At 43.8% G+C, this 26,097-nt stretch overlaps 1 protein-coding gene across 1 annotated transcript in view; it reads left to right on the forward strand.

Moving 5' to 3' along the window:
* Positions 1-25,674, forward strand: part of MTOR (mechanistic target of rapamycin kinase) — a 110,851-nt gene extending 85,177 nt beyond the window's left edge. The window contains exons 40-58 of the mRNA XM_074218464.1: positions 484-584; positions 1,362-1,458; positions 1,991-2,089; positions 2,367-2,489; positions 2,661-2,843; positions 6,415-6,549; positions 6,937-7,111; positions 8,691-8,826; positions 9,535-9,682; positions 10,785-10,907; positions 11,079-11,161; positions 13,389-13,461; positions 13,897-13,971; positions 14,512-14,647; positions 15,474-15,539; positions 20,658-20,738; positions 20,921-21,001; positions 22,085-22,190; positions 22,833-25,674. Of these exons, the coding sequence (XP_074074565.1) occupies positions 484-584; positions 1,362-1,458; positions 1,991-2,089; positions 2,367-2,489; positions 2,661-2,843; positions 6,415-6,549; positions 6,937-7,111; positions 8,691-8,826; positions 9,535-9,682; positions 10,785-10,907; positions 11,079-11,161; positions 13,389-13,461; positions 13,897-13,971; positions 14,512-14,647; positions 15,474-15,539; positions 20,658-20,738; positions 20,921-21,001; positions 22,085-22,190; positions 22,833-22,848 (2,037 nt within the window). The 3' untranslated portion in view covers positions 22,849-25,674. The remainder of the gene's footprint in view (positions 1-483; positions 585-1,361; positions 1,459-1,990; positions 2,090-2,366; positions 2,490-2,660; positions 2,844-6,414; positions 6,550-6,936; positions 7,112-8,690; positions 8,827-9,534; positions 9,683-10,784; positions 10,908-11,078; positions 11,162-13,388; positions 13,462-13,896; positions 13,972-14,511; positions 14,648-15,473; positions 15,540-20,657; positions 20,739-20,920; positions 21,002-22,084; positions 22,191-22,832) is intronic.
* Positions 25,675-26,097: the final 423 nt, after the last annotated feature.

Raw genomic sequence — 26,097 nt, forward strand, 5'->3', positions numbered from 1 at the left:
GGAAGAGAACAGTCCCTTCTCCCAGTCCATGCAGGAAAAGGTCCCCAAGGTATATGCACATGTGCATATGGACATGTGTATCCAAAGAGGACAGCCCCCTCCTCTCACTTGTGTAGAAAGAGGTCCCAAAGAATGTTGGGGAGCTGAGCATCAGTGAGCATGTGTGTGTGGAAGTGGGGTGCTGTATGGCAGGGCCTGCTGGCTTAGGACCAACACCAGAGCTGAAACTAAACTCCTTGAACTCGATCCTGAGTGAATGAACATATTGTCTGAATGCAGGTGTGTGTGTGGGTGGGATCGTGTCTGCATTTCCGCTCAGAGAATGTGGTCTGGCGTGGCTCCTGCTCCTCTGCTTTTCCTGATCTCACTGCAGACCTCCTGGGGGGCAGCTGGCAGAACAACATGTCCCTAAGTTTCCAGCCTCTCTGTTCGGGGGGATTTCTCTTAGCCTGAAACGTTACTAACATCTATGTGTTCCAGCAGGATCTGTCCAAGACACTCCTGATGTACACAGTGCCTGCTGTGCAGGGCTTCTTCCGCTCCATCTCTCTATCCCGGGGCAACAACCTTCAGGACACCCTCAGGTACCCACCTATGAGAGGAGAGAATGTTAAAGCCCTGCCTTGCTGAGAGAACAGCAAATGAGCATCTCACCCACTTTATCCCAGCCTTGCTCATTGTCTGTCACATAATTCACACCTGCAGTCTCCCTTTGACATGCATTTGAACAGACTTGACCCATGATAGGTTGATATGTGTGTCCTAACACAAAAGTGAAGGGAACAGTCTTGCAGAACACCTCAGACACCTGGGCAGATGAGAGTGTCTCAAAAACCCCTTCCTCTGGGCCCATGAGCTGTTGAGAGCACTGGGTAACAAGAGGAAAGTAATCCAGTGACTGCAGATGATTGGGATGAATTTGGCCTAAGCAGCAAAATCTGGGATTCCTAATCATAGCAAGCCTGTTCCCAGATTGCCTCTAAGCCCGGGGGATTCCCTATCTCCTCCTTCATGGTTCTCCAGGAGTGAGCCATTAAGCAGGAAGGTCTCTGGCTCATCTCTCACAAATTCATCTGCTTAAAGAAGACAGGAGAGGCCTGCTTGGGTCTCTGGGGTGACCTTTGAGTAATTGATTTATCATATTCCTCACCATTCATTGCCATTCTTTTGACATGGAATTCTTGTTCTGTTCATGAAGAAATGAAGGCAGTAGTTGATCCATAGGGCCCAATGCCCTTCTTGAGCAGTGAGATAGTCCAACAGCATTTGAGAGCCACTCCTGTGAATTTCCACTATCCATGGCAAGAGAGGGGTAGGTATGCCCTGAAGAAAGGGCTCATGATCTCGTTTTCTCTCTCCAGAGTCCTCACCTTGTGGTTTGACTATGGACACTGGCCAGATGTCAATGAAGCTCTCGTGGAAGGGGTAAAGGCGATCCAGATTGACACCTGGTTACAGGTGAGGCTGGGCTGATTTCTGTCCCCTCTACAATCTCCTCTTGGAATCATCTGGAATCAAGTCTCATGCAGCAGCTGGTTGCCTGTCAGCCTGCTCATCAGGAAAGGAGTCTTCACTCATTAGACTCTGGTTCTGAGTTTGGGGCCAGCCTTTCCCAGGAAAATGGTGGATTTTTTTTTGCAGTTTAACAGTATTTCTTTGGGAATCCAAGATTGTAGATGGGGTCACCATCCCCACCAGTGTAGCTTAGTCTGTCTTTATGTGTTTGCTGTGACTGCACAACTCCTCACTCTTTGCCTGAGCTGGGCATGAACCTCATGCCCTTTGGTCCTCCAACAGCCATTGTGGCTTACCTCCTCCAAGCTGTTGGCAATGATAGGCAAATCCTCCAGAAACCTAGGATTACCTTTACACCACAATGAGACACATCAGGATATAGGAGGTGGGCCACAGTGAGCCAAGCAAATTACAGTCACCACTCTCCACCCAGAAGAGTAAGTAGAATCACTTCTGTTCTCCTGTTGAATCTCAGGTCATCCCACAGCTCATTGCAAGAATTGATACTCCCCGGCCCTTGGTAGGACGCCTGATTCACCAGCTTCTCACAGATATTGGTCGATACCATCCCCAGGTATGTTGGGTCTCCAGCAAGTCTTATTTAAGATTATTTTGCCTTGGGAGGAGGGCTTGGAGCAGTTGGGAGAGGGGGATGGTCATTCCTACTCCAACTAAGAAACATCCCTCCTTGGGAAGAGGTGATTTCCCCTAAAAGTTTATTCCTAATTATTGAAATGGTTCTTAATAGCTTAGCCAAAGTAGCTCAATGCCGTCCTCTTTCTTCACCCACTTAGGCCTTTTTGGCTGGACCTTGGGCACATGGACCCACTTTCCCTCTTGATTTGTTTCAGGCTCTGATTTACCCACTGACTGTGGCCTCTAAGTCCACCACCACGGCTCGCCACAATGCAGCCAACAAAATTCTGAAGAATATGTGTGAACACAGCAACACCCTGGTCCAGCAGGCCATGATGGTGAGTGTTAAGCAGCTCCCTCACCTGGCACCTGGGGAGCCTACACAGCCTCTAGCTCCTCACAGAAAGTGCACGTGTGCCCTCTAGTGTCCAGAGAGAGGATTTCTTCTGTTCAACCCATGGAAGTGAGTGGACTGACATCTTGTTTACCTTTCCCTATTTTTGGTCCAGGTGAGTGAGGAGCTGATCCGAGTTGCCATCTTGTGGCATGAGATGTGGCACGAAGGCCTGGAAGAAGCTTCTCGTTTGTACTTTGGGGAGAGGAATGTGAAAGGGATGTTTGAAGTGCTTGAACCCCTACACGCGATGATGGAAAGGGGACCACAGACACTGAAAGAAACATCCTTTAATCAGGTAGGGCACGAGGGCATGAAATGAGCAAATCCAAAACCTTAAGGGGACCCCTTTCCATCCTCCCTTGCCTAGGAGGTTATTTTATCAAAATGCTCTTAGACAAAGGTTATTAAGTCAACAAGCATTTTCTCTGTTGGAGGCAGACAGCTAAGAGAATACTGGACCTGGACTCACCCCATGGGGTTTCTAGGGATCCCAGGGCATTTATCCTAGTATGTAATGTTGAACAAGCCTCTTAGGGCTCATCTCCAGAGCAAGGGGCTTGGACAAGTTAGTCCTTCCCAACCAAACACCTTGAAGATGTCTTCTAACAGTCTTCAGGTATTTCTTGCCTCATAAGCAGTCTTGGTCAAATTCATTGGTGCTTAACCAGCAAGAAGTGCCACAGTTTTTCTTGACAACCCTTGTAATAATTCACATTTCTCTAGAATTTTTTTGATTTGCCTAAGGCCATCCTCATCATCCGTAAAATTGGTAATCCACGGAAGTACTAGGCCCAACACTGCAAGACTGAAAATAAAACATATTGATAAAACACAAAACTAAGCAATCATAGAAATCAGTATAATCTCCAGGAAAAAAAAAAGACAGGAAGATAAAAAACTAATAAGATGAAGCCATCACAAATAGAAAGGAAATAAGAGGTCATTATCAGAAGATGCTTTAGGCCAGTAAAACTGAAAATTCAGAGGAAGTGTGTCTCTGCATAAATAGAAGCTCCCAAGCTAACAAGAATCAGGAATCACAAAGACAACCATAATCTCAGAAAAAGGAGTTGACAAAGGGGAAAAACCAGCCAAATGGATCATGAATTCTAACAGACATTTTATAGAGCAGTTGTTAGCTATCCTACAAAAATTAATGACCAACACAGTGCTAGAAGGCCCTCTACCAAACTCGCTTTATGAGACAAATACAGTCCTGATACCAAACCAGAAAGAGAGAAAGTGGAGAACTGTAATATTAATTCTCTCAAAATGTAAATAAGACCATATTGCAAGAAGACAATAGAAATGGATCTGGAAAATTATTAACTGTGGCAGTGTTGGATCCATACCAAGAAAGGTGTGGTTCAAAATTAGAAAAACTATCAGCATCATTTATCTTATAAATAAATAAAAACAAAAACCATATAATTATTTTTAACAGAGGAAAACCTTTGATAAAACACATTTCATTTATATTTTTAAAAAAAGCTACAGGTATCAAAAGCCCTTTCTTTAGTTAAATCAAAAGGATTTCTCTCATAACAAGAAGTAGTCTTCTTTGTGAAAGAGAAACACTAGAAAATATCTCAATAAGGCATAAGAACGCTCTTTCTCTCTACTTGGCCCAGTTCTCAACACGCAAGCTGGACCAGTTTAACACCTTAGTCAAGAGGCAACAAAATTCTTAATACTGGCAGATGACATAATACTGTTAGGAAACCTCAGGGATTCACTGAGAATCCTGATAGAAGGATTACTAGATTTGGAAAAGTAGTGGGACACAAAGTAAGGCTACATTAAACAGTAGCATTTCATATACTACATTAGCCAAAAGCAAGTAAAAATAAAAATAAGAGATAGACTATTCAAAATAACTAAAAATGTCTAAAATCTCTGAAAGTTAACCTACCAAGATACATGGAAGATGTCAGTGCAACTACAAATTACTCTTTCCACAGTAAAGATTTAATAAATAATTGGAGAGATAATCAGTGCTCACAGTTGGGCCATGATGACATAATAAAAATGACTCTCTAAATCTCCCAGTTTAATTCTACCTCAAATTGCCAGAGGAACGTTTTGTGAAATTAAATAAAAGAGTAGCAAAAGTTCATTTGATAGAGCAAAAAGATCTGGAAAATAATGAGAAGTATAAATGAAGGAGCACACCAGAGTAGACTGTGAAGTAGCAGTCATCAGAACTTTTAACCAGAATCCAAATGGTTCCAAAAAAAGAGAAATGTAAGTTCCAGGAACAGAAAGATATAAATATAAAATAAATAGTAGCCCATTGCTAATAAAACCAAAAGCATATATTATTTCTGAAAAGATTCCCTTTTTAATAAGGTAATTAATTACTTGCCCAAGTGTCCGAGGCCCGATTGCTTCGCATCATCCAGGACCATCTCTGGTTGGTCAGATCTAGGTTGCAGGAAGGGACATGCTAGGGAAAAGGTAAGCTTTTGGACAGAGATGGGAAAGCCTGGAAGACCAGAGCTTGTTGTTCCGAACCAGCACAGATCTGTTTTAAATCTTCTATCCTATGACTACAGAGTAAGACATTTTATAACATGAAGTTCAATGGCTTGATTGCTTGTTTAGTATTTCCATGATCACTAACTCTCTAGCAAGAACATAGAAAATAACAAAAGTAATAGAATTTGGAGCATCTTTCTGAGTGTCAGATTTATTACCTCTAAAATACAGAGGTTGAATTTCTTGGACTCCGAGTTCCCTTCCATCCAGAATCTCTTGTCCTGTCTACTGGACCCTGATGGTTCCAGAAGAGAAAGTGAGACTGGTGACTTAAGGTAGCATCACTTCACTCAAATCCAATTCATGTGCTTGTCATTGTATCACCATCCCAATGTCATGGCTTTCTTCTAGAAAGGACAAACATCATCAAATTAATTACTGGTAAAACTGGAAAACAACTTAGCAAAAAGTAGCCCTTAGACTAAAAGACTAAAAATGGGATACATGATGTGACTGTAAAAAATCACATCTTGATAAAATTAGAGGGAAATAGAGAAGGTGTTTTTCACAAGGTGAGTATAGGGAGAGGAGGGGTTGTTAGTGATCTTAAATGACAAAAATAACTGTCTTATTTACATAAAATTAGGTTTTTATCTAAGGAAGGAAGGATAGAAAGCAGGACAAAGAATAATCTGTTGGGAATGAGCATTAGAAAAGAGAGTAGTGGTGCTCCAGGACATCTGGATTAAGACCCTGCCTCTGACAAAACCTTGGTGACTCACCTAGGCCCTTGGGCCCATTAATCTGATGGTTCTTAACAGAACTGAAATCTGAATTTAGATTATAGAGTGATGTGATAAAAAGAGATCACAGTGATCCAAGGGCAGAAACAGATTTCAGGAGTAAATGTGCTCCAAATGACTGTTGCACAACCAGCAACAATGTGCTAGGAATACAGATAAAAGGGAGATCAGTCCTGTCTTCAGGAAGCTGCCATTCTTCTGGGGATGCCAAATAAAGTCACAGGGGGCAGGAGTGCTGGGGTTGGTAGGGAGTAAGTGGCAGCTCACCACTGGTTTGGGACTTGGGGAAGGGACAGTCCTGGATCTTAGCCTTAAAGGGAGATGGGGGTGCTAGACAGGAGCCTGCTTAGGAAGCTCTCCAGAACCAACAGGCCACAGGACCCAGGACCACTCTTCAGAGCCCCCATGGACTGTCTCTGTTACAAGATGACTGAGTAGACTGAGCCCCAGAGAGGCTCGAGGACCTGCCCCACTCCAAGGCAAGCCCTTGAGGACATGCCACCTCACACTGGTCAGACTCCTGCATTTCTGGGACTCCAAAGCCCCCAAATGGAAACCAGCTTCTTTCCCCTTCTTTCTTCCTAGGCATATGGGCGAGATTTGATGGAAGCCCAAGAGTGGTGCCGAAAGTACATGAAGTCAGGGAACGTCAAGGACCTGACCCAGGCCTGGGACCTCTACTATCATGTGTTCAGACGGATCTCCAAGCAGCTACCACAGGTAGGGACCTCTATAGCCCTCAAATGCCAGGTGCTATGCACCCCCACACACACATCAAGAATACCCCAGGGCCTCTGAAGGGATGGACAAGCAAGGATGAAGTGCCAGGCTTAGACACATGTCCACAAAAGTCTAGCTGGTGGGGCGGCTAGGCGACACAGTGGATAGAGCACCGGCCCTGGAGTCAGGAGTACCTGAGTTCAAATCCAGCCTCAGACACTTCATAATTACCTAGCTATGTGGCCTTGGGCAAGCCACTTAATGCCATTTGCCTTGCAAAAACCTAAATAAAAAAAAAAGTCTAGCTGGCATTCATTGCTCCCATTGGCGCCAGGACTTGGAAAATGCTGGCAGTCGAAAATGACATCTTGTGGTGCTTCTTCCCAGCTCACTTCGTTGGAGCTGCAGTATGTTTCGCCCAAACTCCTGATGTGCCGGGACTTGGAGTTAGCAGTGCCAGGCACCTATGACCCCAACCAGCCTGTCATCCGAATTCAGTCCATAGCACCTTCTCTCCAGGTCATTACATCCAAGCAGAGGCCCAGGAAGTTGACATTAATGGGTAAGCATTCCCCTCAGTTGGTCATACCCTGCCCCTGGACCTTCTGCTCTTCTTGGGGTTTCTGTGTGTGGTCTCCAAGGCACCGGTCCTACCAGGGCTTGCCATGCCAGAGAGGCTTAATAGGAGGACCAGCCCAGCCAAGGAGACCAGAGAGGCTCTCACCAGGAATGGCCAAAGCTTCTGCCAGAGTAGCTCCCCAAGGCTGTGTGTTCACTCCTCCAGAGCCCTGGGGGCTTGAGCATTGCCTCAGGCAGTATCTGCAGGTACCAAGGCCAGGTCTTGGCTGGCAGGATTAGAGGGGGAGGAGAGTTGGTGTCGGGACAATCATCCCTTGACTCTGTCTCTCTATTTCTGACTCCTTCTTGATTCTAGGACCGGGGTCTTCCAGCCCCCAAGCTCAGCAGCCCATCTCAGTGGCAGCGAGCAGTATAAATCCTGTCAATGAAGGAGAAAGGGCTGGGCACTGGACACATGATGGTGCTGGGAGGACTGATAGTATCAGGGGAAAGACTGAGAACCTGAGGGAAAAGGAGGCAGAGCACTGTGCTGTGACAAGTCTGGGAAGAGGGTCATCCCTGCCAGAGGGAGCAAGGGGGGCTTCTAGGAGGAGGAAGCACCTGAGACACTATTAGGATGTGACCAGAGCTGCTTGGGGCTTCCTCTGTGGGAAATGGTGTTAAAGGATGAATTTAAACAACTACTGGGTGAAGAGTCTAAGGTTTTTACAGTGAACTTGACTCAACAAAAGGACTCTGACATTCCTTCTGGAACTAGAGGTTGTGTAGCCTCCATGGTAGAGTAGTAGGCCTCTCTTGGGCAGGAAAAGCTGCATCTTGCTTTCCAACATATCCTGTCTGACTCGAACCTGGACATAAGACACTTAACTGCTCACTGTCCTGAAATTTTGTTAAGTCAATTTCCAGTCCTTTTTGACTCTTGGTGACTCTATTTGGGGTTTTCTTGGCAAAGATACTAAGCGTAGTTCACATTTCTTTCTCCAGCTCATTTTACAGATGAGGAAACTGAGACAAAGTTAAGTGACTTGTTCAGGATATGAAGTTCCAGACCCAGCACTCTATCCACTGTGCCACCCAACTGCTCCCCTGGAATTGACCAAATCAGTAAAATCACAGGTTCAGTCCAGAAAGAAAAAAGAAAAACAGACTAGATTTCTGTCAGTGAAACAGCTTAGGTGTGATCATGCCTGAAGCTTGGTTATATTCTCCACCTCACTTTCCATCCTGTTATTCTAGTTCTGGGAGCTCTGACCAGCTCCTAAAATACCATCACTTCTAGTAGTTCACAGACTGGTATCTGATAAGTCTCTTTATATCCTTTTAAAATTTCTTTATCAATTTATATTTAGTAAATTTGTTTTGACTCAATATTCCCTCACTGGAATGTCATCAAAACTCTTGGTTTTCTCATTCTTTCTAGGGAACTAAATTTGGTAGGGGTGAGGGAGGGCAAATGGGAGTGTCAGAGATCTGGGAGAGCCTCTGCTTTCCTAGAATGGCCTGAGAACTTCGCTTCCTTTAGAAGCCCTCACCTGAATTCTCAACTTCCCCTTTACTTATAGGCAGCAATGGGCATGAGTTTGTGTTCCTTCTGAAAGGCCATGAGGACCTAAGGCAAGATGAAAGAGTTATGCAGCTCTTTGGTCTTGTCAACACCCTGCTGGCCAATGATCCAACATCCCTCCGGAAAAATCTCAGGTAAGTGGAGGAAATGTTGGAGGGAGTGAATTGCCATCCAAGATGCTTCCCTGTGAGGATCTGTGAGGTCTCTACTTCTTTGAGTATGGAGCAGTGAAACTAGGTCCCTAGCAGAAAGGTAATAAGAAGCCAAGACAGAAAGTCTAGTCATTCTTTGAATAATTGTAATGTTTTACATCTTTGTCTTAAGTCATCCTCACTCTCTATTGGCATGTCCACAATGGAACAGTGTTGTCATTAGTTTAGATCTGTGGTTTAGAAACAGGACCACAAAATCATCCATAAGATTCTCTCGGGGCTACATGTTGACATCATCTGTACTCTGTTGTATTTAATGTTTCCCAGTTGCATTCTAATCTGGTTTGGGCTGTGCTCAGAAAGCTTGCACACCATCTGACTGAAGAAATAGCAAAGTGGGGAGCATCCAGCCAGAGACCCCCCACTTGAGCCCATCCAACATATAGCCAGAGACCCCCCCACCTGAGCCCCAATTCAGGGTTACTTAAGAAAACAATCTGATGGCCTTGAAGATGGGCCCATGCTTCCTAGTCATTGAGGCCCACCCAGCATGTGGGGCCAGAAATCCCTCTTGGGGGCACCAGTATAAACCCCACTGGGGAGTGGATGCACTTGTTTAAGGAAGATGTGCTTGGGCTGCTCACATTGCACCCTCTATTAACAACTGCCCTCTGACTCCATCTCTTCCAGCATCCAGAGGTACGCTGTCATTCCCTTATCCACCAACTCAGGCCTGATTGGCTGGGTCCCCCACTGTGACACACTGCATGCCCTCATCCGAGACTACCGGGAGAAGAAGAAGATACTTCTTAACATCGAGCATCGGATCATGTTACGAGTAAGAGACAGATAATTAGTCTGGCCCAGCCACCCAGCTCCAAGACTAGATGTCAAGGACAATTGGGTGGGGGGATCCTTGTTCTCTTCTTCAAGGAATCCTGAGGGCGGGGGGGGGGGGGTCTTTGGGCAGGCATAGTTTGGATGGCCCTAATTGGGAGAGAGTCAAGGGCATTTCCTCCTAATACTGATTACTAGGTGGGACTCAATGCCTCTGATTCACCCTGAGCTTCTAGAAAAATAGTATTATGGCATAAGTGTCCAATGAACATTTTTGAACATAACCCAACTTCCTTAATGGAGAGCCAGAAAGGACCTAGAAATGGGGCAGCTGTTATATGTAAGAGCTTTTGGGAGCTCCTGGTGAGAATCTTCCCCACCCACAGCAGATTGATTCCATCTCTGCCACTGATGTCACAGAGCGGTCCTGGGGGGGGGGGGTGCCACTGAGGTGAGGTGACTTAGACAGTGGTACAGACCTAGAGCCAGGTTTGCCTACTCTTTCTCCACTATATCACACAAGATTTTGAAAAGGCATAGTCCCTGCCCTCCATTCCTAGCATGCAGCAGACTCCAACCTCAGGGAGGCTGGGAGAGGACCCTTGGAAGACCAGGGTGCCTGAGGAGAGAGCTCCCTGCTGCAGGACATGAGTCTGATTGCCCCCACCCCAGGGAGATTCTGTCTGTGGAATATCTGCAGATGGCTCATCAGCCTTTAGGATTAGAGAAGGCTGCCTCCAGCTGCAGATGAGGCACTTGTTGTTGACACTGTCTCTCCCTGAATTCTTTTTTTGTTTGTTTGGGTTTTTTTGGTAAGGCAATGGGGTTAAGTGGCTTGCCCAAGGCCACACGGCTAGGTAATTATTAAGTGTCTGAGGCCAGATTTGAACTCAGGTACTCCTGATTCCAGGGCCAGTGCTCTATCCACTATGCCACCTAGCCGCCCCCCTCTCCCTGAATTCTTAAGCTGGTCATCCACCAGGTTCAGCTGGCCCTCACAGTTTCTCATTTTGCTGGGTCCTTTTCCCAGTTGTCATCCTGTCTTCTTGGGTCATAGAGGTAGGAATGCCTGCCTTCACTGAGCAGACTATGTCTTTTTTCAGATGGCTCCAGACTATGACCACCTGACTCTGATGCAGAAGGTGGAGGTGTTTGAGCACGCCGTCAATAACACCGCTGGGGACGATCTGGCCAAACTGCTCTGGCTGAAGAGCCCCAGCTCTGAGGTACATGGAGTCTCTGACTGGGGCTCCCTCAGACGTGGCAGTCTAGAAGCCTTGGGGTGTCTCAGCAGTTTGACCCCCCACTGGCCTTCCTGAGGCCACTTTGGGTCACACTCTTTCTCTCTTTCTCTCTCTCTCTCTCTATCTATCTATCTATCTATCTCTGTATTCTAGGTGTGGTTTGACCGAAGAACCAATTATACCCGTTCTTTAGCAGTCATGTCTATGGTTGGGTATATTTTGGGCCTGGGAGACAGGTAAGTGTCTTTCATTCTCCTGCCTTACAGTCATCTTTTTTCTTTTGCAATTTTAACCATCTAACCATCACTATTTGGCTTTTTGGTTAGATTTTGTGATGGGTTCATTAATAAGTATTTCATTTGCTCTTTTCTGCAATATATCCTGCTGTAATTTCTGATAAGCCAGGGAAGATTTGGAGACAGAGAAGGTTAAAACTTTATATTTCTCAGAGCTATCATAGACCTTTTACTCAGCATTTTTATGTAAGGAACAGTATTTTTTGCTCTTAATGAACCTGTTAAGGGTTATTGATGAAGGGACACACTTAGTTATTTCAGTTTCATTATTATTTGCTGCTTAAGATTGGTTTAAATCTAAGAATTCCATAGTATACCAAAATAACCTAGAATGGGGGAAAGAGCACTGTATTTGGAATCAGAAACCCTTGGCTGGGATTCTGACTTGGCTCCTTTTCTCGCTGTGTGACTAAGACAAGTGACTTAGCTATTCTGGGTCTCACAGGGTTGGAAAGGAACTCTGAGGTCATGTAGCCTGATCTGTGCATATACAAGAGTCAATCTTGCTTTTTCTGGAAGACCCTGGTCCACAGAGGCCAAGCCTTCCTCCCTGAGGCAGCCCATGCCTTTTGGGACACCTTGTGGAACTTTCTCCTTAAAACTAGTCTACATCTGCTTCATTCCAACTTCAGTCTAGTCATGACTCCTGATATTTCCCTCAGGGCTTATGGAAGGATAAGACTGGTCCCTTTTCTATAGGATAACCCTTCCTTTCCTGGAAGAGTGTTGTCATATCATACTTTACTTCCCCTCTCAAACCATCTCCTTCTTCTGAGGCTAATCTCCCCAATTCCCTCAACTGATCCCAGTGTAGAATGTTCTCAAGACCCCTGCTCTTGGGTTACTCCATTCTCCAAATCCATGGGTATCCATCCTCTGTCCAAGTCCTAACCAGAAGCTGCAAAGAAGGCTCTGATTGGGCAGCCCCTCCTCAGAAACTCCCACAGCTGCTTGGGCCTCACCAGTTGTTTGCAGGGACCATCCTTCCTTAGGCATTTTGAGTGGTGTCTCTTTATGTGATAGAGGTCCCGTTACTGTGCACATAGGTAGGATGTACTTGCCTTGCACAGTTTCTTCATTGTTAAGTGAAGGACATGGGCTCCACAGCCTCCAGTCTGACTCTGAATGCTGTGAGATTGTGTAAGGAGTTGTCACCAACTCCAGACTTGGCTGCCATAGGCTGTGAAATCTGTTCCAGAAAAGAAAAATACATAATTTAGTGAACCACCCCTTCCCCTGAAATGGCTTTATTAGGAGAGGAAAGCCATGTGTGAGACAAGTCCTGCATCATTCTCAGAAGCTTGTAGGGGCTAAATGACTTGTCCAAGAGATCCCAGTGAGGCATTGTAACAAGTTCAGACCTTCCTAACTCTTAAGCCCAGCACACTAACTACACCTTCCTGCCAACTCTCAGTGTAATAAGTTTTTTAAATCTAGCCTTTTGACTTTTAGATGTGTCCTTCCAGAATTAGAACCAACCAAACTAGAATTTTTCTGTACTTCTTCACTATAAAGTTGTCCAACCCTGTTGGCCAAAAAAAAAAAAAAAATCAGAAAACACTTAGAAATAGTCAACAACTGAAAGCATTACTTCTGCCACCCTGAGTTTGTCTTCTGACCTTGAGTCCCTTGCACATACTTCACATAGCCTCTTTTGGTATTAGTTGCTTTGTCTCTCCTTCTAGGCTGTAAAAATGACCTTATCCTCAGATCAATAGTAAATCTTTAGAAATGCCCATGTGAGTGGATAGAGCACCAGTCCTGGAGCCAGGAGTACCTGAGTTCAAATCCGGCCTCAGACACTTCATAATTTGCCTAGCTGTGTGAACTTGGGCAGGTCACTTAACCCCATTGCCTTAAATAAATAAAAAAAAATTAAATTTAAAAAATGCCCACGTGCTGACTATGATGCAGAGCCTTGGTTGTCAGAATGCCCAGCATCTCTGGTTAGATGATGCTGAGGAGCTCCAAGAGAAGAACCTTTCCCACTTGGCTGCTCAGAGCCTGTCTGTCAGACAGCCAGAAACCGGGTGAAGCTCCTTGTGGAGGCCTCTTCTGGCTTGCCCAGATACAGTCTCATTCTAGGCCTCAGCCATCATCCGCCGGTGGGTTGATTTGTCTGTGCTGCTCTAATAACTTGTGCCTCTGGTCTCTCCTCACAATAAAGACATCCATCCAACCTGATGCTGGACAGACTCAGTGGGAAGATCCTGCACATCGACTTTGGGGATTGCTTTGAGGTGAGGAGGTGCCTCAGTTCTGGGAGGGGGCAGAGTTTCCCTTTGTAGCCCTTTCTTCTTATGCTGTTAAAGATGGGTCTGAGTCAAGAACAAGTACCCCTCTCCTAGGCCCCCCCCATGCACCCCACTCTTGCATCCCCCTTAGCATGTGACCCAATGTAGAGCCCAGAGGACACGCTCAGATTTTGTTGATCTCACTTCTGTTGATTGAAGTTTGGTAACTTGCATGAAAAGTCCCAGGACTTTTAATGCCTTCCTGTGATCCTGATGAGGGCTTTCCATATCCTCCACCATTTAGCCAGGGCTCAGCTTGTTGATTGAAATTCCTGTTGGTTAATTCAAGACAGTTGGGGGGTACAACCTCTCGACCTGGTTTCAGCTTGCGAAAATGAACTGAACAACAGTGGTTTTGTGTCTCTGCTTATTGCACTCTAGGTGGCAATGACTCGAGAGAAGTTTCCTGAGAAGATTCCATTTAGATTGACAAGGATGTTGACCAATGCCATGGAGGTGAGTGGGCAGCTTCAGAGCTCAGATGAGGTTCAGAGTGTTCAGACAAGGTGCCAGAGCCAGGGTTCAGTTAGGGCCTGCCACCCTGCGCCAAGAAGGCTGTTTTTCTACTTCCTTACCTTGTCTCCATCTGTCCATCCCCATAGATCTATGTGGGCCATTTTGAGTCACTGTCCATCTGACAGAGAGAATGAGGTTCAGTAGTTCAACCCGGCCCCTGTGATGCAGACTGGCTTTGTGACCTTGGGCAAGTTCCTTATATTAGTCAAGTCCCAGTCTAGGCCCTATCATAACTCTTCCCATGTAGGAGGCAGTAAGTAACTTGATCCTCCTCTCCAGAATGTTGTTTAGTTGAGCACATTTGGCAGCCTGCAGTCTTTGTTACCCTTTTGGAGCCCTGGCCTGTCCCTCCCAGCTCCTCTTCACTGCTGTATGTCAGGGAGAGAGCATTCCATGAGGAATGCAATAGAATACCTTGGGGTGGAAGCGAGTGCCCCCAGAGCCTGGGGCCCTTCTAACCAAGTTCTGGGTCTGCTGCAGGTGACAGGGCTCGACGGCAACTACAGGATCACCTGCCACACAGTGATGGAGGTACTTCGGGAGCACAAGGACAGTGTGATGGCCGTGCTGGAAGCCTTTGTCTATGACCCCTTGTTGAACTGGAGGCTTATGGACAGTAAGTGCTCGAGAGTGCAGAACAGAACCCCTCCCCCTTGCCCCCCCCACTAGACTTGACCCATTCCTCTCCCCCCCACCCAGTTTCAGCTGGGCAGTAGAAAGTTTCCTTCTAGAGCCCTCGAAAGAAAGGTACATTCCCTTCTTTTAGGGTGGCTAGGGCATGGGAAGCTAAATTCCCTGCTCTAAATGCTAAACAACCATCATTAACAAACCTTTAGAATGCAGCCCATTTGTAAGTTGGGAACTCATTGGAGCTTCTTGGCCATCACCCTTTCTGCCCTAAGAGCATGGAGTAATAACAAAATAGGTTTTTTAAAAGACCTCCCCTTATGTCCTTAACTCCATAATCTAAAAAACTGCTTATTAACCATTTAAGAGCTACCTAAATCACTTTGAATTTCTTTCTCACCATAGACACTCCCTTACTAATGATTTTTCTCCTTCTAGTTTGGTCTACAAGGCAGTATGAGTAGAAAATAAGAGTTGTGTTTTAGGGGAACGATGTTTTTTCAATTCTGTTTTTCTGCCTTTGGATGGAAATTTTTCCTCCAAAATTCACCCCCATCAGATCTTATTCCTACATTTCCTCTTTCATACCTTCTCTGAGTTTAGGCATGGAGGTGAATGAATCAAGTGGAGAATTAATACTGCATGTCCTCGCTAACCCCTCCTATACCAAATAATACATAGTTGTCTATTTTTGAGTATTAATAGCTGAGAAAGGATCAGGGCTTCATGATTTGAAGAGAATGTCCACCAAGTTTCCTAAACCTCATACAAAAGCATAAAACACTCTTCAATGTGAGTTTTATTTCTTTCCCCAGCAAATACAAAAGGCACTAAGCGGTCACGAACGCGGACAGACTCCTACTCAGCCGGCCAGTCTGTAGGTGGGTGTATTATATAGGAAGAGGGAACATGGTTCTAGTGAATCTTGGGCATTCCAAGGACAAGATGGCCTTTTTTACAGTACTTAGTGAAGGTTCTTGTCACCTCAGTGTCACCAACTCAGAATCTGAAAGTCACCATCTTCTTTTTAAAAAATTAATAATCTTACAATTAGGAAACAGAATGAAACATACATACATATATATATATATATAGAGAGAGAGAGAGAGAGAGACAGAGACAGTCAGTGAGGAACTTGGTCTTTCCTAATTATGCAAATTTGCTAAAAGGAATTTCTTATTTCTTTTTTTTCAATGTAGTAGTAGTCAAGAGAGAGAAAAATAGAGAGGAAGGAGGGAGAGAAAGAGAATACTGATTTCTCTTCATTAAAAGCTTAAAATTTTTAAAATAAAGATGGAGGAAATGAGAAGGTGAGTCTATTCCGGACTTGATTCTAACAAATAAGAAGTGATTAGTAAAGTAGAAATTAGGGAGTCTGAGAAAGAAGGGACTATTTAATTTTTTTTTTAACCTTCCTCTCAAGTATTTTTTCCAATTGCATGTAAAAAATTTTTTAACATTTCTCCTTCTCTCCCTTCCTTGAGAAAACAACAGTTTGATATGGGTTATACATATACATTTGCAGAAAGTAAATAAGTATGCTTCAATCTGCATTCAGACTCCATCAGTTCTTTTTCTGAAGATAGATAGCATGTTTCATCATAAGTCCTTTGGAATTGTCTTGGATCATTGTATTGCTGAAAATAGCTAAATCACTAGCAGTTGATCATCATATAATATTGCTGTTTCTATGTATAGTTTTCTCCTGGTTCTGCTTATTTCACTTTCCTTCAATTCATGTAAGTCTTTCCAGATTTTTTTAAAATATACTGTCATTTCTTATGACACAATAATATTTCATCACAATTATCTACCACAGCTTCTTTGGCCATTCCTCAATTGATGAACATTCCCTCAATTTCTAATTTCTTTGTCACCATTTGAGAAATGAGGCCTTTATCAGAGCAACTTACTATTGCTCCATCTTATTTTTCCCCTCTTTATCCTTCTCTCTCTCTCTCTCTTCTTTCACCCTGCCCTTCCTCAAAAGTGTTTTGTTCCTGACCATTGTCTCCCCCAATTCACTTTCCATTCTATCAGTACCTCCCTTCTCATATCCCCTTCCCCTCCTTCTTCTCTGTAGGGCAAGATAGCTTTCTATACCCAATTGAATAGGTATGCTATTCTCTTTTTGAGCTAATTCTGATCAGAATATGATTCATATGTTGTCCACTTATCCACAGCCCCCATCTTCCTCTTCACTATAAAAGCTCTTCATACCTCTTCTACATGATATATTCTATCTCTCCCTTCCTCTTTTCCCCCAGTGCATCCCTCTTTCTCAGCCATTAACTTTTTTCTTTTTTTTAAGATATCCTGTCATAATCAACTTACACCTGTGCCCTCTGTCATTGTATACTCCCTTTTAATTAATTGACCTAAAAATGAACAAGTTCTTAAGAGTTGCAAGTATCAATTTCCCATAAAGGAATGTAAACAGTTTAACATTATAGATTCCCTTAATGTTTCTCTTTTCTGTTTACCTTTTTATTCTTATCTTGAATCTTATATTTGAAAGTCAAATTTCCTTTTTTTGTCTGGTCTTTTCTAAGCATTCACCAGAAATGCTTAAAAACCTCTATTTCATTAAATATTTTTTTTGGCTTTTGAAGGAATATATACTCAGTTTTTCTGGGTAAGTGATTTTTGGTTGAAATCTTAGCTCCTTTGCCCCTCTAATATCATTTTCCAAACCTTCTGATTCTTTAAAGTAAAAGCTACTAAATTTTGTGTAATGATGACTATGGTCTATGATACTTGAATTGTTTCTTTCTAGCTGCTTGCAATTATTTTCTCCTTCACCTGGGAGCTCTGGAATTTGACTAAAATATTCCTGAAAATTTTCATTTTGTGATCTCTTTAAGGAGGTGATCAGTGAGCATTTTTAATTTCTATTTTACTCTCTTGCTCTAAGATATCAGGGCAATTTTCCTTGAGAATTTCTTGAAATATGATGTCCCAACTCTTTTATCATGGCTTTAGGTAGTCCAGTAATTTTTAAATTACCTCTCTTCAATCTGTTTTCAGATCAGTTGTTTTTCCAGTGAGATATTTCATATTTTCTTCCCTTTTTTCATTCTTTAGACTTTTTAAATTGTTTCTTGATGTATAATAAAGTCTTTAGTTTCCACTTACTCAATTCTAATTTTTAGGGAATTATTTTGATTTCAATGAGTTTTTGTGTCTCCTTTTTCATTTGGCCATTTCTACTTTTAAAGTTCTTCTCTTCAATAATTTTTGTACATCTTTAGTCTTTTTTGTTGTTGTTTGTTCATTTTTTCCAAACTATTTCTTGACTTTTAATTTTATGTTAGAGTTGGATTCTGCTCCCAGGATGGAGAGGGCACTGTCTCAAACTTCAAGTTTTTCATACTGTTGTTTTTAGGGCAAGTTCAGGGTGGGGGGGCATTTACAGTGTGGTATAATCGAAGGACAGATGTGGTCACTGCTTTTCTGGCTTGTGCTGTGGTCTGTGAAAAACCACAAGCATACTTTTCAGCCCTGAAGCTGTAACTCTGTTTCTCCCTACTTTCTTGTTGCCACAGACTCTGGTGTACTCCTAAGGGTGCTCCTTCTCATTGATCTTGCAACCTGGACCTCTGTATGGACAATGCATAAATTACTGTCTCTGGGATGAGAAGCCACCCACTATCAATTCCATTGCCCCAAAACTGTGACTGGCTTGTGGGATGCAGCTTGCCCCTGTACTGGACTCCACTCTATTCTCAGTGGCCTTTCCAGCCAACTTTATGAGTTGTCTTGGACTTGGAAATTATTTCACTCTAACCTTTTCCCTCCAAGATTCACTTTGAAGCATAATTTTAAAGTTGTTTGGAGAAGAATTTGGAAGAGCTTAAACAGGTCCCTCCCTTTACATCTTGACTCTTCCCCCCTCCCTTTAATTTTCTATGAAATAATTTAAAATGATATTCATCTGGAAGTGATGAGACCATCCTCACTCATTCTAGGGAGTTTAACACATAATCGGCAGTTTTGGAACATAGAAGGTTTTTAACAGATGACTTTTGATTGTAAGTGTTTACTGAATCCTCTGGTACCAGTACTAAGAACTGGAATAGCTTAAAGTGGAGTGTTTCCACCTCAGATTTTCTACCATCACTCACTCTGTTCCCTTAATAAATCTTACAACAGAACCAGCATTAAGGGCACCCTGTGAGGTGGTCCAGCATGCCCCTCAGCTCATTGTATCCTTGTGAGGGTACCATTATCCCTCCAGGGTGCTGGACTGGAGAAGCTGTGACTCTCTCTATCCCTGACCTACCACCAAGGCTCATAGCCTTCCTTCTCAAGACCTTTCCTGCATCTTCCACTCCCTTCCTTTGGTCAGTCACTCGCCCTTCCTCCCTATTCCCTCCCCAGGCTCTGCCTTCTTTGGCCTCCATTGTCTAATGAATCAGACAGAGACTTCTAACAGAACACAAGCTCCTTGAGGTCAAGGACAGTGTGCATCCCTAGTGTCCAGCCCAGAGCCTGGGATACAATAGGTGCATGTGATTGACCTTTGAGAACCTCCACCATTTGTCCCAGGCCTATCTTTTAGTTTCCTTCATTTCGGCTTCTTTCAGACCAAATTAAACTCCTTCCTTTTTCCTGTTCCTGCTCTGTACTGTCCATCTCTGTCTACTGAAGCTTCTCCCTCTCTCCCTTGAAGGCAGAGTTCAGATATGCCCTTCTTGATGCCTTCCCTTTTCTTCCAAAGGAAAGCACCTCTTCACATGTGTCATAGAGGCTCCTCTAGATCTGGTCCCTTCTCCTTGTAGCTATGTCCCCCCTCCTTTGTTAAAGTCGAAGCTCTTACATATCCTGGGGACTTGATGTATACCTTTTCTGAATCAAATTGACAGCAGACATGGTCTTCATGAGAAGTCCTCCTCTGATTGTTCCTGGCACTTTGATGTCCTCCAAAGAATGCAACATGGAGGGCAAGGAAGGGAATAAGCATTTAAATAGTCCCTACTCTGTACTCAACTCTTTCCACTTTTTAATCACCTTCATAGGTGCCAGTATTATGCCATTTTACGAATAAGGAAACTGAGGTATAGGTTATTGACTTGCTCAGTGTCACACAATTAGCAAAAGGTCTGAGGTGGGATTTGAACTCAGGTCTTCCTGAATCCAGACCCAACCCTCTACTGCACCACCTGAAGTTGTAAATTGCTCCTTACAAGAGGAATCTGAGGGTTCCCTCTTCCAATGAAATCACAGGAATTACATGGATAATTTCACCTAATTCTTTTCCTTTGAAGACCTCGATCATTTGAGTGTGACCTCCAGAATCTGAGAACTCACCTGCCTCATAGAAATGGGGTGCTCTGATTCTCAATTGGAATTCCTTTCAATGCAATAAGCATTTGGTATTGTGTCATGTGAGGCATCCTTGGAGGGGCTGCTGCTGACCACAGCCTTCATTTCTAGCTACACTTTATTTGGCAAAATACTTGATATCTGTCGTCTCCTTTCCTCTGAGATAGGTGTTCTTGTTGCCCCCATTTTACAAATGAGAAATTAAAGTTCAGAGATTTCAAAACCCTAAGCATCTGCATTCAAATTTAGACCTTAGTCTTCCTGGTTCCAAGACTTTCTGGTCCCCATTGTATAAGCTTCCTCAGTGAGCTTGAGACCTTCTGAATTTTTTTTTTTTTTTTTGCTTGATGGAATGGAGACTACTTTCTGAATAAATCATATCGGTGATAATCTCTTAGCAAAGGTCTAAAAGGTTATCTATTTTTTTTGTCCTAGTTTAACTCTCGCCATTTTCTTAGATTATTTATTTCACCAAACACTATTCTCTATATGGAAAGTGAATACAACAGCTCATAAATAGGGACTGTCTCGTCCAAATTTTCTATTTCTTCAGCCCAGTGTTCTGTGCACAGTAGATAACTGAATAAATGTCTCTTGAATTAATTGAACTGAGGAAAGTTTGGTCAGGACCATATCCTAAGGTTTTGATTTTTTTTCTGTTTATTTTTTCCTAGAATTATTGGACAGTGTGGAGCTTGGAGAGACTGCTCACAAGAAAACAGGGACCACAGTGCCTGAATCTATCCATTCTTTTAGTAAGTGCAACTTTGGATGTCCTAGGTTATGAGGGATTTCTCATGGAAAGATGCACAAGGGAAGAGGCCAGGGGACATCAGTCCTGGAGAGGAGAACTACCTTCTTCCAAGAAATGTGTGCAACAAAGCTGACTGTTCTTTCAACCCTCTTAGTATTGTTCTTTCTCCTTTTTGTCTTTCAGTTGGGGATGGTTTGGTGAAACCAGAAGCTCTAAATAAAAAGGCTATTCAGATTATTAACAGGGTTCGAGATAAACTCACTGGTAAGTATGTGTTTGTGTTTCCTTGGAAGGAACATAAACTTTGTGGAATGCATTTCATTTCTTTAAGTAGATGGTTGGCAGGGTTTTCAGGCTTGTTGTTAGGGCCTAGGCTTTTACTACCAATTAGCTAATTAATTAGATTGTACTGTTTCTCTAAGGTCAGCAGTTACAGAGGCTTTCAGGCCTCTCTTGTTGATGACCTATACCAACAGTACAAGTCAAGGTCATATGAATATAACTTTAATTGAGGCATATAAGAGTCTTTTACTTTGGTCAAATATCTTTTCCTTCCATAAACTTCATCAAAAAGAAGGGCTGTTAACCCATCAGCCCATTTGTTCATTCCCCATATAAATTCTGTTTCAAGTTTTAGAGAAAAGTCAAGGGAACCTCAAACAGAAGATGATTTGACTTCCAGCCCACCCTGGGCTAGAGATTGATAAACTCAAAATAGATAACCATTAAATATATTATAAATGTGTCTCAGTGGAAAGAGTAGATTCACATTCATGCCACGAACCTTCAAGATGTTCAAGACATGGGGGCAGCAGCTAGGTGCCACAGTGGATAGAGCACTGACCCTGGAGTCAGGAGGACCTGAGTTCAAATCCAGCCTCAGACACTTAATAATTACCTAGCTGTGTGACCTTGGATAAGTCACTTAATTCCAATGCCTTGAGCAAAAATCAAAAAAAGGGGGCAGCTAGGTGGTGCAGTGGATAGAGCACTGGCCTTGGAGTCAGGAGTACCTGGGTTCAAATCTGGTCTCAGACACTTGATAATTACCTAGCTGTGTGGCCTTGGGCAAGCCACTTAACCCCATTTGCCTTGCAAAAAAAAAAAAATCAAAAAAAAAAAAGATGTTAAAGACAAAATACTCTGTGGTGACCAAGGGCAACTTGGATGTCTCACTACATCTTTGCTATGAGGCTGTACTAACTGAAGAAGCTGGAAAATACCCTGCTCTGACATCTAGGGATCCTATAGATCAAGAGACAAACAGGCTAGACAGAGGACAGGAAGGGCTTTGAGATGCTTTGTTAATCCAGTGTAGAAAAAGCTTTTCTGCTCCTGCTCTCTTAGGTCGAGATTTTTCTCATGATGAAACTTTGGACGTTCCTACACAAGTTGAGCTACTGATCAAGCAGGCCACATCCCACGAGAACCTCTGCCAATGCTACATTGGCTGGTGAGCCTCCCAAGCAGCTTGGTAAAGAGGAACCATGGAGGAAAGCAGGCTGGGATGGGGCTGATCCCCTCCTGGAGCATCAGGGGGTGTTGGGGATGGTCTGAAAGTTAGTGTAGACTATCCCAGGCCTCCAGGCACCATAGGCAATGCATCTTCGTTTTTAGTTAAGTTCTGTAACCACAATAGACTTGGACTTTTCTCAGTTCACAGGAAACAAACAATAGTTAAATGGGAAAGGGGAAAATGGTTTGAAGGACATAGTTGTCCTTTTACCATTAATTTGGAGAGGGAAAGGGTAGAAGAGGACAGAAGAGAAATGACAGGAGGGTAGGCTGGGAAAGTGAAACCTGTGATCTGTAATTGTGACCTCAAGGACCATGCCTTGGCCTGCCTCGGTAATCGCCCCAGGCACGCTTAAAGGTGGGAACATGCAGGAAGGGGCTAATAGTTAAATGTTCTTCAGGGATGCAGAAGAGGCCTGAGTCCTTGACTGGTGTTGATGGGCATGTCCCACACTATTAGTTATGGCAGAATTCAGGGAGTGCCCAAGGGACAGCCAGACCTTGCACTTTCTTATTTCAATTTATTCCTGTTAAATTTTGAAAAAGCCTGCATTATTAAAGTCCTATCTTTTCTTCTTAGGTGTCCTTTTTGGTAACTGGAGGCCCTGTGATGCCCGGGATTCTCCTCTGGATGCTTTTGTACTCCAAATGTACACTTCTATAAAATAGAACAATGGCCACATAGCCTCGGTCAGATATTTTGCAATGTAAATGAAGAGAACTACTGTATATTAAAGGCTGGCTTGAGCCAGCTTTAGAGCTGCTGTTGAAAACTATACATTGTCAGAAACACAAGACTGGACTTGGTTCCTAGGACAGTGAAAAGGAACATAGCAACAACCTAACAAAGCACTTGGTCTTTGGGTTCAGGTGGTCCATAACTTTAGATATACGGGTTTTGACAACTTACAAAGAAACTCATCATCGACATCTTCCAGTTATAGGACAGCCTGTCCGCCTGCTCCTCACAGACAGCAGCCTTGGCACAGGTAGAGACAGACTGGGGATGCCGGACCGAGAGGCAGTAGTACCTGCAGCACAGCCCAGAGATTGGGACCCGAAGCCAGCGGAGCAGAGCCCACCAGGAAGGCTGCTTGACCTCTGCCAGGGAGAGCACAGAACCTGAGAGGGGAATCCACCTGGCACTCTGGCCCTCCCAGCTCAGACTCAGAGTAGGTTGGGAACCAGCAAGTGAGACCTGAGTGTTCCTTGGTCAGGGCAAGGGAGTTAGGGAGATGGTGGCATGCCATTAAATGGTGATGGGGGTCAAATGGAAGGAGGAAAGCTCTAAGGCAATGAGGAAATTATGAGCAAATATAAAAGTGCACAAAGTCTAAAGTATAGCCATGTCTAGAGGCCATGATGTATCTGAACAAAAACTTTTGTGCCAATAAACACCAACATGTTATAAAAGACTTTTGAGTAGCTTCTTATTCCCCATCATAATGGGAAGGAGAGAACATGGAGAGAGGCAGACAAAGTAGTTATTCCAGAAAATAAGCTTATCCTAATCAGTGTTCATTTAGCTGTTGAAATATTGTAAAGTGTGGGGAAAGGACCAATGAGCAAATGAGGAAAGTGAGGCCCAAGCAAGAATGACTTGCCCAAGTTTAGCTCCACTTAGTATTTATGAAGCATGCTGTGCACAAGGGATGTTAGCTACAAAGACAAGACAAGCAAATCCCTGCCCACGTGGAGCCTGCATTCTCTGATTCAGTCTATAGAGAGAGTTAAGTAATTATAAGGTCATTTGAGCAGAGGTATGAATTGGAAGTGCTATGAAAGTCTGATAAGACAGATTGGAACCAGATTCCAGAAGGATTTATGCTAAAGTCACAGTCCAATCTCTTACCTCCTGGGGTTGATTCTTGCAAGTGAGCAGCAGTGAATTAGGAAGGGGAAATGAAAAAATAATTTAGGGTGTTGATCCATCAAGAATCAATGTGGGGGGCGGCTAGGTGGTGAGTGGATAAAGCACAGGCCCTACAGTCAGGAGTACCTGGGTTCAAATCCAGTCTCAGACACTTAATAATTACCTAGCTGTGTGGCCTTGGGCAAGCCACTTAACCCCATTGGCCTGGCAAAAAAAAGGGAGCCAGAATAGATGTGGAAAAGCCTCAGGAGTGGAGCTGAGCTGCAAATGAGAATGGCTGGCTCAGGTTCCCGAGGAGGGAGGGGGCATGGGGTAGGAGTACTTCCAGATTGAAAAAGATGAACCTCAAAAGCATATCTGGGTTAGAAGTAAGTTATGCCAAACTGAACAAGTTAGGGCTGCCTATATAGATCTGACTGGCATTGCTGCAGAGAATGCCTGGACTCAAGTGGAGACAAATGATCTCACCAGGAGAGCTTTTAAGATGAAGCAAGTCCAGCCTTGAGGAGCACCCCTGCTTCAGTAGATGAAGGGGATTCAGAAGGAGCCACCGGGCAGAAGATCAACAGTGGACGTGTCACAAGCTGCAGAGAAGTCTATGAGATGAGCCCTGAGAAAAGCCAGGCTGAGGTGGAAGCCAGGCTTCATAAGAGGGAGCAACCTCAGAAACAAACCCTGGCAGAGCAAACCTAAGGCTGGCCACCTGACAGCAGCTGGAACCAGACCAGGAGTTTGATCTGCCAGAGCTACCCAGGAAACCTGACTTATGAGCCAGCCCTTCTGAGTGCACTCCAAACCCCAAACCTGGTGCACTGAAGATCTCTGGCGGGTCCCTCAGCCTAGGCCTTGAAGGCTTCCAAGTTGTTCGCCATCAAAGCCACATTCTTCTCTAGTCCCTGGATCTTGGTCCAAGCTGGATGCCATCTCATCTCACTGTTGAGTGCAATGAAACACTCTTTGTTCCTGTGATTGATAGGAAGATAAATGACTTCCAGGGCTAGGAGTGAGGGTCCACATTTTAGGCTCCAAAACCCTCTCACTCCCTACCACCATCACCCCATAATCTCTAGGCTTCCTTGGATCCCCCCAGGCATTTGAGGCCAACAGTCACCTGCTCTCTGAGTGTTCTTATGCAACATGGCTGGGAAAGACCTGGACAATCAAAGAGAGCCAGCAGTAGAGGGGTTGGGCCTTTTTCTAAGAGTTAGCTGTGAAAGGAGGGAGTGAAAGAGCACAATAGCTGGGAATATGGCTTTCGCAAGGTTAGGGAGAGCCCTAAACATACTTGCAATCAGCAAGAGAGCAGCCACAGGTCAAGTTGAAAGATGAGCCAGTGAATGGACAAAGAGGCAAACACCTCCCTCCACACCACACACATACAGAGCAAGGCAGAGGATTAAGGGCAGAAATGTAAGGACTGACAATGGCAGAGAAGGCCAACTCTCATTTGGAGAAGAGCAAGAAGGAGAATGAGACAATGTAGAATAGGGACCTCTACCTACCAGTTCCTAAGGAGAGCCAGAACCAGGTGAAAATGGAATTGGGAAATAATTAATGAAATAAATAAAAATACAATAAAATATAGATATGTCATTTCCTAAATCAATATGTACCCAGTACTTTATGTGGCTCCCAGGTGGTAAGCTTGCTACTTAAGGTGCCATATCTTTGAATACCACCAGATGGTGCTCCAAACTATTCATTTCAGTCTCAGGTTCAATCAAGTTTAACCTAAGGGTGTGAATATATTACGAAAAATAATTTTCAATTTGTTAAAAATGACTCAGACTACCCCCTTCCATCCCATTTGAGTAGCTGATCTCCTTTCCCTCAAACTTGGGGTGATCCAAAAGGATTTTGTATTCTCATTACAGATTAGAGTGCATTTACTGAAAGAAGTTAAAAAGGAAGATTATTCAGCTTTAAAACCCCAATGGACTCAGTCTCTCCTAGGAAGGCCTGAAATCTAGAC

This window comes from Macrotis lagotis, chromosome 1, assembly GCF_037893015.1.
Source record: "Macrotis lagotis isolate mMagLag1 chromosome 1, bilby.v1.9.chrom.fasta, whole genome shotgun sequence".
In the NCBI taxonomy this organism is placed as follows: Eukaryota; Metazoa; Chordata; class Mammalia; order Peramelemorphia; family Peramelidae; genus Macrotis; species Macrotis lagotis.